Here is a 15,055-nt window from a genome sequence, read left to right as displayed (position 1 = left end):
GTATGCCTCAACTTCATTAGCTGACACCAATAAATATCCCACAAAATCTTTCACCCTCCAGTTCTTGAATCCTCCTGCAAATACAAACATCCCCCTGCAATGACTTTGACCAGTTCACCCCATAACCTTGAATGTCCAATTGCACCTCTGATCTTGATCATCCCACCTCCTCCTCCCTCACTGAAATGATTCTAGTAAGTATCTTCTACACTCAGTCCTTAAAGTGCAGTAACCAGAATTGGGTACGTACTCTTGCTGCATCTGAACCAGTGTTTTGTATAAGTTCAACATTTGTGTGCTTTGAAGTCTAAAATCTCATCTGCTCTTTATCAACCTGTTCTCTGTATCATTAATTACATTCCAAAGATGAAGCCTTTGTATTTGCAATCTACCTCTTGATGTCTGTGGCTGGTCTCTGATTTGGGGGTGGTCAGTCACTAAATACAGTAATTGGAGATGGAATCCCCAACTACTGTATCCCCAATTACCATATTTAAAATAAGATCTTTATTAGTCACATGTACATCAAAACACAGTGAAATGCATCTTTTGCTGGGGGCAGCCCGCAAGTGTCGCCATGCTCCTGGTGCCAACATAGCATGCCCACAACCTCCTAACCCGTATGTCTTTTGGAATGTGGGTGGAAACTGGAGCACTGGAGGAAACCCACGCAGTCACGGGGAGAACGTACAAAGTCCTTACAGACAGCAGTGGGAATTGAACCCGGGTCACTGGCACTCTAATAGCATTACGCTAACTGCTACACTACCATGCCTGCCCTTACTTCCACACCTTACTTCGTTACTGAACACTCCCTAAATCAAAGACCAGCTACAGCCATGAAAAGTGAGTTGCAAATAGTTTACTCGGCTGATTAAACTGACAACCTGCTTGTAACCCAGCTATCGGCAATGGTCTTCACCTCCTGACCTAGCTGGGGGTACAAGCCACTCTTCAGCAACTAGGCTGTTGCACCCTTGATGCAGCATGTGGAGTGCAGCACCATCTTGCTGAAGTTCACAAACCACAGCTTTGTCTGCTCTCTTGCATGGCTCCAATGTACAATCGCATCCCAATGTACAATTCAGAGGAAAAGCTATCCCTGGATCCACAGCTGATGGCCATCCTTAGCCACCAGATGATGCAATGTTGAGCAATCTCACAGCTGTTTGTGGGAGCACACCTACCTTACTACAGTTTGAAGTACTTTGGGGTGCCTTGAGATGGTGAAATGTAAGAGGTTTTTGTCTTTTTATATGTACCTTGGTAGCACTTGGCTGTGTGATAGGGCTCTGTCATTGGGTAACCCTGGGGAATTGGAGGGGGTGAAGAGGGAGGGTGGTGGGAGTGAAAGTGCGCAGCTTGGCCCCCATCACTGAGGAACCCTAGAGGGGGGTGGGATGGTGCTGGAGGATTTGAGGGGAGGAAATGTGGTGGGGGATGGTTGGGCCTGTTGCTGTGGAACCTGTGGCAGGGTGGGTGTCCTCCTTGCTGGGGAACTCCTTGGGAGAGGGATGACAGGTGGGGATGGGCCTGATTGTTGCTTTAGAGCTGAAGAGCCTACAATGGTTTGCCTCTGCCCCCTCACCCCACCAGATTGAAGACTGGTATGAATATCTTATCCAAAGGTAATTGGTTTATTATTGCCACATGTACCAAGGTACAGTGGGGAAAAACTGGTTTTGCATGCCATCCATACAGATCATTTCACCACATCAGTACATCAAGGTAGTACAAGGGAAAACAATAACATCAATGTCCAATTTGTCGTGTTGCACCTGTGCATGCATGTGTTGGTTTATTATTGTCACTTGTACCGAGGTACAGTGAAAAGCTTGTCTTACAAACCGATCGTACAGGTCAATTCATAACACAGTGCAGTTACATTGAGTTAGTGCATTGATGTAGTACAGGTAAAAACAGTAACAGTACAGAATAAAGTGTCACAGCTACCGAGTGCAGTGCAATAAGGTGCAAGGTCACAACAAGGTAGATCGTGAGGTCAGAGTCCATCTTATTGTATAAGGGAACCGTTCAATAGTTTATCACAGTGGGGTAGAAGCTGTCCTTGAGTCTGGTGGTACGTGCCCTCAGGCTCCTGTATCTTCTACCCAATGGAAGAGAATGTACATGAAAAACTTACTGCAGCAGCATCACCAGCACATAGCATCAGGTGCACAACATTCACAAGAAAAACAATTTTTACAAGAAAGAACACAATTAGAACAAAAAAGTCCATTTTAGTGCAAAGTGGTCATAGTATTGCTAAACTGTAGTGATTAGGGTTTGCAGGTTGGTTCAAGAACCAAATGGTTGAAGGGAAATAGCTGTTTTTTCAACCTGGTGGTGTGGGACTTCAGGCTTCTGTACCTCCTGCCTGATGGTAGCTGTGAGAAGATGGCACAGCGCGGATGGTGGGGATCTTTGATGATGGATGTTGCCTTCTTGAGGCAGCGCCTCCTGTAGATATTCCTGATAGTAGGGAGAGATATGCTTGTGATGTATAGGGCTGAGTCAACTATATATTATATTGTGTGTCAGTTACAGAGAAAGTGCAGGTAGATGATAAGATGCAAGACAGATCCAGAGATGACTAGCTTAAGCTGCAGGGTTAAAATGAGTCACATGAGGCTCTTCACCCAAGAGTCTGCCTTTCATTGTTTGCCTGTTCTATTGTACTAGCCAAATTCATTGTCTGCTTGTTGCTGACTCTGCCTGTCTCTGTGTGCGCATCTCTCTCTCCAGGTTTTGTCATTGGCCAGGCAGGATTCCTCGAGTCGCTGCTCATGCTGGTAGTGGCCTACATCATCATTAGCCTGACGGTGCTATCGGTGTGTGCAATCTCCACCAACGGAGCAGTGAGAGGTGGTGGAGCTTACTGTATCCTTTTGCCCCAGCTGTGGCTGCCATCCACCACTGCCCCATGTAGGCTTGAAAACTCTGGGCCTTCTAGAAGCTCTAGTTCTATCCTTGGTCTAGGCTCTAGTTAACTCCACCAAACATTCTTTCTCTGACTGCAGTAAAATTGTTAGGATAACATGCACAAATGTTTCCTATGAACCAGTTGCCATAACAATGCAAGACCCTACAGATGAAATAGCGTGGTTCTAAAGGGTGTGCCGAATCAGATGCCTGGGTGTACAGATTCTTGAGAGGCAAGGGATGTTGAGGGTAGTTGCTAAAGGATGTGGGATCTTGGGTGTTTCATAAGTTATGTTGACAGACTGGGCTGGCTACAGTTGGAATATTGCATCCACCACACTGAAAGGCTGTGAAGGACATATGAGGTTGAAGAGATTCACTGGAGTGGAGCTGGGGGGAGATTTCAGCACAGCAGGGGAATGCTTTTTTGAGCAGAGGGTGTTGATAAGTTTGTAATCAGAATTGAGTTTATCATCAGTGCACATTGTGAAATTTGTTTCTGCGGTAGCAGTGCAAGAGATAAAATGTACTAAATTACAAGAAAACAAGTAGTGCAAAAGAGGAATAATGAGCTAGTGTTCACGAACCGTTCAGAAATCTGATGGCAGAGCAGAAGAAGCTGTTCCTGAATCATTGAGTGGGGGTCTTCAGGCTCCTGTACCTCCTCCCCGATGGTAGTAACGAGACGTGGGTGTGTCCTGGATGGCGAGGGTCCTTGGTGATAGATGCTGCTGCCTTGATGGGTTTGGATAGGGAAGGTAGAGGGAAGCTATTGCTGTTCATGGGATTAAAATGCTTGAGCAAAGGGAATATGAGTATCTTTTTTTATTCTTGTTTAGGAGTTGATCTGGAACTTGCTGCCTGAAGGCACTTTGGAAACTAAATCCATTAGGGCTTTAAAAGGAATGGGCCAGCAGTTGAAGCAAAACTTGTGGAGCAGGAACTGAGGATTGTTCTACCAGTAGGTGGCATGGGCTCTAGCATATGGTCTCCTCCTGTCCCATAATTACTTTGGTGTTCCCTACCATGAATGTCCTTCGTTCCTGGATCCTGCAATATATTCCTGAAGGTCTGGGAGCCCTTGATCATTGGTTAACATTCAGGAGCTGTCTGGGTGGCTCCATGTCCCTATCGCACTCTGCAAGGACCAGTGTTTGGCAATGACAGCCTATTGGCATCTACCCTCTTGAGCTCAGCCAGATGGGCTAGTAACCACTTGCAGTAGAGCACAGGAATGGGCTGTGCAGCCAATAATGTCTGGGTGGACCATGGTGCCAAATTAAACTAATCCCATCTGCCTACACATGGTGTCTAATCCTTCTATCCCTACCTGTTTGTGGCTGTCTAAATACTTAAATATTGCTATCATCTGCTTCCACCATCTCCCCTGGCAGTGGTTTCCAGGCATCTACCATATTTGTATCTTTTTTTAAGAAAAAAAGCCTCGTAAATCTCCTTTTTAATCCACTACCTCTTGCCCTCTGGTATTTGCCAACAACAAAAAAATAAATACTTTAAAGTTGCCCCCTTTTTTTTATTTGAAAGATCTTGCCTGTTGTCTTCCCTGTAGACTCCTGGGAATTGTAGTGGCACCAGAGGATACCAAAGAGCCATCCAGCCTAATCCTACTCATCAGCCAGAAATCCACAGATTGAGACTTTGGGTACAGCTGATTGACTTCAGTTTAGCAATTGAAGGGCTGATGGAGCTAGAGCCAAACCCCTGGGAGTTGCTGGTTGCTTGTTTCCACATTCCCTTCCCCACCCTTCCTCTCCCCTTCTACAGCCTGGCTTGGCTTCCTTTACACTGTTTCCAGTTATGATCAGCCGGACGTTGGGTCCAGAGTTTGGTGGGAGCATTGGGCTGATGTTCTTCCTTGCGAACGTCTGTTCCTGTGCGGTTTATATTCTGGGAATGGTGGAGGCTATTCTGGATGTATTCGGACAGCTCCCAAATGCAGGTGAGTCTACCCCTGTACCATAGAAATATTGAATCGCTCTCTTAATTTGAGAAAATATTGAATGGGTGGTCTTGACATTAGCTGGGACTGTCCCAGCGTAGTGGTGGTCTGTTCCACAGGATGTGGGTTACAAGATGGACGTGATCGTTTACCCCGTTTTTCTACTGAATAGCAGGTCTCTCTGGGTTTTGCCACTCTCTGAGGACTGGATGGTGCATAAGTTAGAAACTTAAACCCTCCTCTGCTTGTTAATACAAATTCCCACATCAGACAATGATTTGCATTCTTCACTATGCAGTTGATGGAGATATCTTTAAGAGAATGGAAAAGGCTAAGTCATGGGGTTACAAACCTTGAACTCTTTATTTATTTATAAATGTAGCTCAAGACTTAAATTGTTGACATGCTAGATTAAGGAATTTCTAGTATAATTGGAACACCATCACCCATCTTCCCCAGACTCTAGATCAGTGATTATCCTTTGAGCATAAGGTTTGTTATTTACCAGGTTGAGGTTAAATGGGAGCTTGTTGTGCACAAACTGATTAGCCTATTGACTCTGCAGTACAAATATGTGAAGCAACCAGCTCCTCCCTGGAATGACAACTGCAGAATGCTTTTAACACCTCCCATTTAACTTGGGATTTCTGCTTTCTGTTGCACTATGAGCCAAAGCTGGAAATTAGACCTTCAATACAAGACTAAGGTGCAGAGGCTGTGGAATATGTGGGTCTAGAGTTGCATACAGGCAAGGGTTTTGGTGAACCATTTGGGTTTTTGCAACCATCTGGTGATCTGTGGCTACTGTTATTCCTAATTTCACTTACTTCAGCTGCCTTGGAATGTCTCTGGATCAATAGTCCAGAAATGTCTTCTATTCCAGTAACCGCACTATCTCCCAAGGATTGTAGAGCTACATTGGGTGGGATTGAGATGCCTGTTTGATGTCCATGAGGGACTGAATGGCCTCTTGCTCCTACAAAATAAGTAACTGCCCACTCTGTATCTTGTTCTCCAACTACCCCTTACAGCAGAAACAGACCACCGAGGTATCCATGTGCTCCCACAGAGCTATCTCTATGACGTCCTCTATGCCTCGAGTATCCTACTACTTTGCCTGCTGGTCTGCCTGGTCGGGGCCCAGATCTATGCCAAGACCAGCTTCCTGATATTCCTCATGGTCCACATTGTGCTCATCACCATCTTCATCAGTTTCTTTGCGGTGAGCCCCAAGACTGTCTGGATTGTTAAACAGTCTGGCAACACCAGCCAAATCATCCACACCAATTACACGGGCTTCAACCTGGCTACATTGCAGCGGAACCTCATGGGTAAGTGCAAAGTTCTTCTTTGTCCCCATCTCCAGGTTGGTAACTTGCATCTTCATTCTCAGAGCTGAGTGGCAATGTGAGATAGGAGAAGAATTCAGGCTTTGAGAGATGGCCAGGCTAACTGGGTAGGGGTACAAAATGTGTCATCAAATTCAGGCAGAAGTAGAAAACTAGGTGTGCTCATTAAAGACTTGGTTGTCATGGTAAGCATTGCTGAAGGCTACCATGCAGGAACAAGCAATTAAAAGTAGTATGTTGTTGTTGCAAGACAATTGGAATGCAAGAGATAACATCTTGTGGGGGTTGTGTAAGGCCCACACCTGGGATATTGGTCTCGCTGGCTAAGGATGGATCTACTTGGGACAGTTGCAGCAAATTGATTCCTGAAGTGGTGGCGGGAGGATGGGTGGTTGAAAATTCTCTAAAGAGAATAAACAGTCTGGGTCTGCGCTTGAGTTTGGAATGGGGTGATCTCATTGAAACATTACTAAATTCTGAAAGATCTTTGGAAACCCAGTTTGTCTGTTTGGAAATTAGAATATTTCTGAAAATGCTCAGCAGGTCAGGCAGCATCTGTGGAAAGAGTTATCATCTTTAACCTAAATCACTAGCTGTTTTTCCTCTCTCCTCAGACACTGCATGACTTATTGGATGCTTCCAAAACCTGCAGTTCTTTGTTTTTTTTTTTAGGAAGCTTGTATCTGTAACTCTAACCTGAGCAACAGTTTGGTTATTCTTGTAACCTGGTCATAGAAGAATACCCTCGGGACAAGAATACCTCCCTATCCCACTGCAAGAATTGGCATGGGAGATGTGGGACTGGGCAGTGGTTGGGTTATGTGGACCTTTCTGGATGCATCCTTATGAGCGACATTTGTTTTGTCTTCTAGATAACTACTCTGTAGATTACACCACTGGCACCCTCATGACATTTGCAACAGTGTTTGCAGTGATGTTTAATGGCTGCACTGGCATAATGGCTGGATCCAACATGTCCGGTAAATACCTCGTCTGTTTGTTTCTCCTCTGCCTTCTGCCCTTCATTCAAATGAGGATCAAAAAAACCTGGGCCCATAAACCTGGCCCAACTCTAACTCCCATGTCATGTCACTCTCTGTGCAAGTTAATTGGCTCCAGTCTAGCAACTTGTTCAGATAAGGTTCTTTGTGTTCAAATCCTTTGTCCTCTCGTTTTCCCTCTGCCTGCCTGCCCTCCAAATCTCTATAGCCTCCCACAGTTTTGCAATCTGATTTTTCTAACACACTGTTTGATTTCCATTACTATTGAATGATGTACCTTCAGCTGTGAACCTCCCCCTCCCCTAAACATCTCCACCTTAAGACTTTGCCTAAAGCCCACCTCCTCTAAGTAGGAGCAGGAGGCCATTCAGCCACATTCACCAGTGGCAACTGGCAGAGCTGCTGGCTCACAGCTCCAGCAACACGGGTTAGATCCTGACCTTCAGCGTTGTTTGTGTGGAGCACGCACATTCTCCCTGTGACTGAGGGCACTCCCCCCTGTTCTGGTCCTCCACATCACCCAAAAAAAATTGGGGTCAGTAAATTAATTGGCTGCTGTAAATTGCCCCTAATGTGTTGGTGTGGTAGAATTTGATGGGAATAAAATGGGTTAGGGTGGGATTAGTGTAAATGGGTACATAATGGACAGGCAAGGAGTTGGCGGGCAGAAGGGCCTGCTGTGCTGTAACTAAGACCAGGACTTCTGGTGCCACTTTCCTGCACATGAGTACGCTTAATCTCTTAAACCTGTTGAACACTTGATATTGCAAATGCCTTCCTGTGGAGCAACTGGTGGCCCTTTTTATTGTGTTTTAAAGGCATAGTTCAAATACGTGAGTGATAATCTCCCTCCACTCTATAATGTAGATGAACAGATGGAGCCAATAACTGACTTCCCTTGATCCTGTCCATCAGTTGTAAACCACACTTGGTATCTGCAGGCCCCTTTTGTGTTGCTGCTTGCCTTGGCCAATAAACTGAGGGGATATCATCAATGGAACAACCTCTTATTGAAGGCAGTAACTCCACACTAAATAGTGGTGTCCGATACAATGAAGTATCGTGGTCATAAGCAAGTGGTGCATTGGGTTCTAAAAGATGCATTGCACCCAGTGAGTGCTGTCATTGCCAAGTGGTGGCCATTCCATGTGACTGCCTTTCCTTTGCTCACTGCAGTCTTCCATTTGCATTTGGGAATTCCAGAAAAGTGCTTCCTCCTGTGTGTGCTGTAAACGTGGATTACTGCTAGTCTTTGGGCTGCTTCAGGCTTTTCTGTTTTCCAGGGGATTTGAAGAATCCAAGCTATGCCATTCCCAAAGGGACGATCATTGCGGTGATCTACACCCTGCTGGTGTATCTACTGCTCTTCCTCATGGTCAGCTTCACCTGTGACAGGTGAGGCTCTGGGGTTTTGAGAAGGCCAAATTGGGAGTCTTGAGCCTTGGTTTGGGGAATGGAGGTGGGGGTCAAGGTGGAGGGAAGAGCCCAAGATGGAGAAAAGGGAAAGGGAGGGTGGGTTTGGGGAACGGTGGAGGGGGAAGAGCCCAGGAGGGGAATGGGTTCAGGGGAGCTTGCTATCCTTGAAGTTTTTAGCCTAACCTGGTTGGTTCTGTCGAGAGGTGTGTGGTTCTTAGTGTTCACATAGGAAGCTGTATACCATTGATCATGCAGAATGGAACAAGTGGGAGGAAATTCAAAATGGCTAGCCCCTCTCGCCTTCCTCCCTTCCCTTCCTTTCCCGCCCCTCTCGCCTTCCTCCCTTCCCTTCCTTTCCTGCCCCTCTCCCTCAATCAATCAACCCTGGAGTTGGGTTGTCCCAATGGCATTGCCTTGCATTCCCTTTGACTGAGCCCCTTGAGCTCATCTTGGCTCATGGAGCCTACACCCCACCTCCCATCCAGCCCTGTCACTAGGTTCCTCTGCTGGCGTTTCTGGGTTTCCCCCTTACCGGCAGTAACAATACAGGAAATCAGTGGGTCAGGCTGCATTGGCAGAGAGAAAGAATGACCCAAAATATTTCCTGTGGATAAGGGGAAAGGTGTGCCTGACCCGCTGAGAATCCCCCAGATTTCTCCAGCTTGTCTTTGATTTCCAGCATTTGTGCTTTTGGTTCCTCTTAAATGTAAAAACGGAAAATAAAATGCTGCAAATACTCTGGTCAGGCTGCATCTATGGGAAGAGAAATGCTTCTAATGTTTCAGGCTGAAGACCCTTCGGTCTCCTTCCCAGTTCCAAAGCTGGTTAAGCTGCAGAGAGGGGGTGGGGGTGCAATGTGTCTGGGTAAAACAGTGTTGATGATGGGGATAAACTGTAAATCAGAATCTGGTCAATGTGTGATTGGGAGTAGTTAGTGAGAACACAGGTGGGGGAGAAAACTGTAGGAGTTGCAAAATGCAGAGCATGAAGGTAGGGCAGGTGGGGTGTGAACCCCACTCTGAGGGGAGCAAACCAACTGGGCCAATACAGGTGGCCCTTTATGTGGGGGTTGTTTTTAAATGGTCTGTCATGACTTTTTTTTAACCATCTGTGCATCAAGAAATGAGTTGAAAAATTTACCTTTTATTTACTATTTTCTTTAGAGTGAGTTTTTATTCTGTATCCAAGATTTTATCTGGTGATAATTTGTGAATTTCATAAGGGCCAATTTGTTATCTTACTTGTCAGAACATGGGGGTTGCCTGTACCACAGCTGGGCAACTGATACAGAAACCAAGTTATCTGATGTTGCATCTTGTTTTCCTCCCCTTGCATTGGCAGGGAGTTCGGCCACCTAGCTCCTCCCATGAGGGGTCCATGACACTTGTTTGACCTCCCACCAAAAGCTGAAGTCCTGGCAGTGTTTTGCTCTGGCCTTGTGCATGGATCACTCCAGCCAACATTTCTCTGCCTACTGTTAACGGGTTTCCTTTTTGTTCCCCTTTCCATTGCTGGCCAGGATGCTACTGCAAGGAGATTACGGCTTCTTCCGGCAAATCAACATCTGGCCACCATTTGTTGTCATTGGAGTGTACGCGGCCTCCCTCTCTGCCTCAATGAGCACTCTGATAGGAGCATCGCGCATCCTACATGCCCTGGCCAGGGATGACCTGTTTGGTGAGCATTGAGTCTCTGGAAGGCATTGTGGGTTTGTTTTGGTTGGGGAGGGAGCTGGGCAGATTTAAAGGGATAAAATGCAAAGTGCTCATTTAATTGATAGTATTTACAGAAACTCTAACATCCTGCCTGACTCTCTGTTTTGAGAGCCCTCTCCTCCTGCATCTTTCAATTCTGAACACTAAACTGCAGCTACCCTAGAATTGCTCACCAGTTTTGCTTTTTTCCCCTTTGTTTTCCCAAATGCTTTGATCTAGATCAATAATGTGTCTGTCTATAGTTGCCTCCACCACCAACTTGAGGCTAGGTATAGATTAGATGAACAGCACCTCGTACTCCTGTCTTGGTAGTCTCAATTTGATGGCATGAATATAGATTTCTCTAACTTCTGGTAACCACTCCTCCCTGTTTCTCCACCCACCCAAACCCCCTTCCTCCTCATCTCACTGGCCCCCATCTGCTCATCACCCACCCACACATCCATTCCACTGGTTCCCCTCCTTGCCTCTCACGGTTTATTCCAGGGTCTACTGTCCTCTCCTATCAGATCCCATCATCTTCAGCCCTTTGTCACTTCCACCCATCACCTCTTAGCTTGTATCATTCCCACTCCTCACCTGCCTATCACCCCCTCTTTCTCCCCCCCCCACAAAAAAAACACATATACTAGCTATCTCCTCCCTTTCCAGTCCAGATGAAGGGTCTCAACCCGAAACATCAACTTTCCATTTCCCTCCATGGATGCTGCCTGACCTGCTGAGATCCTCCAGCTTCTTTGTATGTTGTTCCAGATTTCTAGCATCTGCAGTCTCTTGTCTCAAAAACACCTTCCTTTTAAACTGTTTTGGTTTCTTGCTTCTAGTTTGTCTCCCTGAACTTGCCTGCAGTTAGGGTGGCGAGGGTTACCAAACCTGATAACTTCCCTTCCCACCAGTAAGGGGATTAACCCAATGATGGAAGGCTGAATGGCTTCCCAAGCTTCTGAATGATATTTAACAAGTGAACAATCCCTGCCCATCACAATACCCAATCTGGGATGGGGGAGGAAATGTGGGGAAACATCCTGGGTGGAATATGGTAGCTGGAAGGTGAAGAACGGGTGAAATGTAAACCCAACACTCCCAATGGTGCCAAAGACTGGCTCTCCAGTGGACAGACTCACCTGCTGAGTTGGGTGAACATGCCTGATGCATTCTCCCTGCTGCAAGTGAGGATGTTGGCTAATTGGCAATGATGAGCCTGTTTAGGGCAAGCCTTCCAAGTTACCAGTCCCACTTGGTAGCCAAGAGCAAAAAGAAATGTATCCCTCCCACTATAAAACAGTTGTGAAGCTGCAGGAGAGACCATGAAACCCAATTGCTGTGCTGATGTCTAAGCTTCATGCCAGCCTAGTACCCTTTCCTTTACTCCCCTATCCCTCATAGTTATGCAGTACAGAAATGAGCCTTACAGCCCACTGTTCATATAAACCAAGTGCCCACTACACCAATACCACTTTATTTTTTCCATCGGTCCACCCCATTCCCTTACCTACACACTAGCAGCAATTTACAGCAGCCAATTAACCTACTGGCCAACCCACATCTTTGAGATATGGGACGCTGGAGCACCCAGGGGAAAACTGCAGAGAGAGTGCAAAGTCCACACAGACAGTGCCGGAGGTTGGGATCAAAACCATGTCACTGGAGCTGTGAGGCAGCTGCTCCACCGTGCCTCCACGTTTATCCAGCTTGTCCTAAAACCCATCCCAGCTCCAGCCTTGACCACTCCCTACAGGAGTTTATAAGAACATAAGAAATAGGAGGAGGCCATCTGGCCCATCGAGCCTGCTCTGCCATTCATTAAGCTCATGGCTGATCTGGCCGTGGACTCAGCTCCACCTACTTGCCTTTTACCCCATAACCCTTAATTCCCCTACTATGCAAAAATCTATCTAACGGTGTCTTAACTATATTTAATGAGGTAGCCTCTACTGCTTCCTTGGGCGAAGAACTCTACAGGTTCACTATTCTGGGGGAGGAAAAAGGTCCTCCTATCTATCCTAAATCTACTCCCCCTTCCTCCCCCATCCTCTTTTCCCCCCCCCCCCCAAATCTTAAGGCTCTGTCCCCTAGTTCTAGTCTCACCTACCCATTGAAACAACTTTCCTGCCTCTATCTTATCTATCCCTTTTTATGATTTTGTGTTTCTATAAGATCTCCTCTCCAGGTCGGGATTCCTCCTGTTGGGCTCTGAGCTGCACCAGTTGGAGGAGCTCAAACAAAATTAAAACTTAGCCCGAGGATGATATCTGACACAGCTATTGGCAAGGATCACAGTCCACCGAATACAGCCAGCCAAGCTCTGGCTTGCATACAATTTTTTTTAAACTTGGTTCCCCGTGCAAAGCCCTGGTTTTCTTTTCAAACCTGACAACTTTTTTGTCTTGGAATCTGAGTCCAAGACTCGCCCTGACCTTTTTGGTGTTAAGTTTTCAGAGCAGCTGCACTTGTTCTGCTCCTACAGCAGCAATCCTTTGCTCTGGGGCAAGTTTGCCTTGCAGTGCCTGCATTGTGCATTGCTCTGGACCCACCCCACTCACCTCCCACACTGGGGGAGAATAATGTGTGGAGTGGGGAACAAACTGCAATGCTTTAAAACACATCTGAAAACCACTTGCTCATTTATAGAGTTGACATGACCCTTGTTATCTTAGAATGCCAATCCAACACCATGCTGGGCCCTCTCGGGCTTGGAGCAACAATCTGCTGGAGGAACTCGGCAGGTCGAGCAGCATCTGCGATGGGGACAAATAGTAGATATTTTGGGTTGAAACCCTAAATTGGATGCTGTGCAGGGTTTCGACCTGAAACGTTAGCAATTCCTTCCCTCCCACAGATGCTGCTTGACCTGTTGAGTTCCTCCAGCAGATTGTGTGTTGCTCCAGATTCCAGCATCTGCAGTCTCTTGTGTCTCCATGGGCTTGGGTCAGGTGGCTGTTATCTAATGTTGGAAGGTTGGTGAGGAGCTTAGAGGAAACTTTTTTAAATGAGATGTTGTGGGTCTGGGAGCCAATAAAGATTGGAGTGAGATGGACCTTGACGTTTAGGGTAACCAGAATAAACTGTCTTCCTTCAACACAGGCATATTGCTGTCCCCTGCAAAAAGAACCTCCAAGACTGGAAACCCCTGGATTGCTGTCCTCTACACCTGGTTCTTAGTTCAGGTAAGATTCCCAGCATCTGGAGTGCAAGTGTGCATCGTGGTGGGACCAGAGGAGGGACACCACACTCCCTCTTCACCCTGCTTTCCTCTTCATTTGCATTGAGTGATCTGTTTCTTTGATCCATAACTACATTAACTCAGCAAAAGTCTATCCATCTCAGCTGAGGAAATGTCTCAAAATGGGAGTTTGGCAAATCATACAATGATGGTGTAGGAGGGCATTTAGTGGTTATGCTGACTTTCTGCCCATCAATAGCAATCCTCACCAGCATGTTGAGTTTCCCTAATTATTCTTTGGTCAACTTAAGCCTTTCTATTAAACTTCCCTGTACCCATTGCAAACTCTGAGGGTTGGGGAGGGGGGTGAGAAAGGAGGGAGAGTGTCACAAAATTGGTCACTTGACACTATGCCTTCTATCTTTCTTCCCCTCAATATGGACGCCTCATTCTACGCCAGCTCTGAGCAATTCCATCCACCCTCACTGCTTCCCAGAGCCCTAATGAAAGGTCTCAACCCAAAATGTCACCTGTCCATTTCCCTCCACGGATGCTGCCCGGCCCACTGAGTTCCTCCAGCATCTTGTCTGTTGCTCCAGATTTCCAGTCTCTCGTGTTCCCACTAACCTATTTTCTTTCTTAGCCATTAACTCTCCCCTGAGTTACCCAGCCACCCACCTGCACTTTAAGGGTGATTTACAGTAACTTACATCCAGCCAACACACCTTTCTGATGTGGAAGGAATTGAGAGCACCCAGAGGAAGCCCACACAATCACGGAGAACATGAACACTCCACACAGACAGCACCAGATACAGGAATTGAACCATAGGTTGCTGGTGCTGAGGCAGTACCACTACCTGCTGCACTACCTTGGTCCTCTTGACAAGTGTCTACTCCAAGAAGAATGTAGCAAAAGTAAAGTTGCAGCAAAATGAAGGAAGCCACTGTGTCCAAGTATTTGACCAAGTGGTCAGAGTAGGACCAGTCGTAGTTAACCAGCTGCCCCTGGGGTAGTACACTTGTCCAGGGGCTAGGATTGGGTTCTGTTGAGCTGAACTGAATAGCTCTTTCAAGATCCACTACAGTCTAGAATGATAGTTGGCAGGCTAATGGTGCTTGTCCATGTACAGCAGAGAGGTTGGGGTCAACATGGCAAAGAGAAGCAGTGACTTGTTAGATCCCAAATCTCCAGTGATTTCTTTTTGCCATCAAAGGCACATGCTCCTGTCTACATCGACAGTGCTGAGGTGGAGATCTTCAAGTTCCTAGGAGTGAACATCACCTATATCCTGTTCTGGTCCAACCTGGTAGATGCTATGGCCAAGAAAGCTGACCAGTGCCTCTGCTTGGGAGGCTAAAGAAATTTGGCATGTCCCTGTTGACCCTCACCAATTTTTATCAATGTACCATAGAAAGCATCCTATCCAGATGCATCACAGCTTGGTATGGCAACTGCTCTGCCCATGACTGTAAGAAACTACAGAGTTGTGGACACAGCTCGGCACATCATGGAAACCAGCCTCCCCT

The 15,055-nt window shown here is 46.5% G+C and overlaps 1 protein-coding gene across 1 annotated transcript in view; it reads left to right on the top strand.

Moving 5' to 3' along the window:
- slc12a9 (solute carrier family 12 member 9) overlaps nt 1–15,055 on the top strand; it is a 43,416-nt gene that overhangs the window by 19,209 nt on the left and 9,152 nt on the right. The window contains exons 2-8 of the mRNA XM_052044476.1: nt 2,746–2,880; nt 4,739–4,882; nt 5,914–6,213; nt 7,104–7,211; nt 8,516–8,627; nt 10,168–10,325; nt 13,448–13,530. Of these exons, the coding sequence (XP_051900436.1) occupies nt 2,746–2,880; nt 4,739–4,882; nt 5,914–6,213; nt 7,104–7,211; nt 8,516–8,627; nt 10,168–10,325; nt 13,448–13,530 (1,040 nt within the window). The remainder of the gene's footprint in view (nt 1–2,745; nt 2,881–4,738; nt 4,883–5,913; nt 6,214–7,103; nt 7,212–8,515; nt 8,628–10,167; nt 10,326–13,447; nt 13,531–15,055) is intronic.

The sequence above is a fragment of the Pristis pectinata genome, chromosome 37 (genome assembly GCF_009764475.1).
Source record: "Pristis pectinata isolate sPriPec2 chromosome 37, sPriPec2.1.pri, whole genome shotgun sequence".
In the NCBI taxonomy this organism is placed as follows: domain Eukaryota; kingdom Metazoa; phylum Chordata; class Chondrichthyes; order Rhinopristiformes; family Pristidae; genus Pristis; species Pristis pectinata.
Note: the sequence above shows the minus strand (reverse complement) of the source record. Positions and strands in the feature narration are given on the sequence as shown.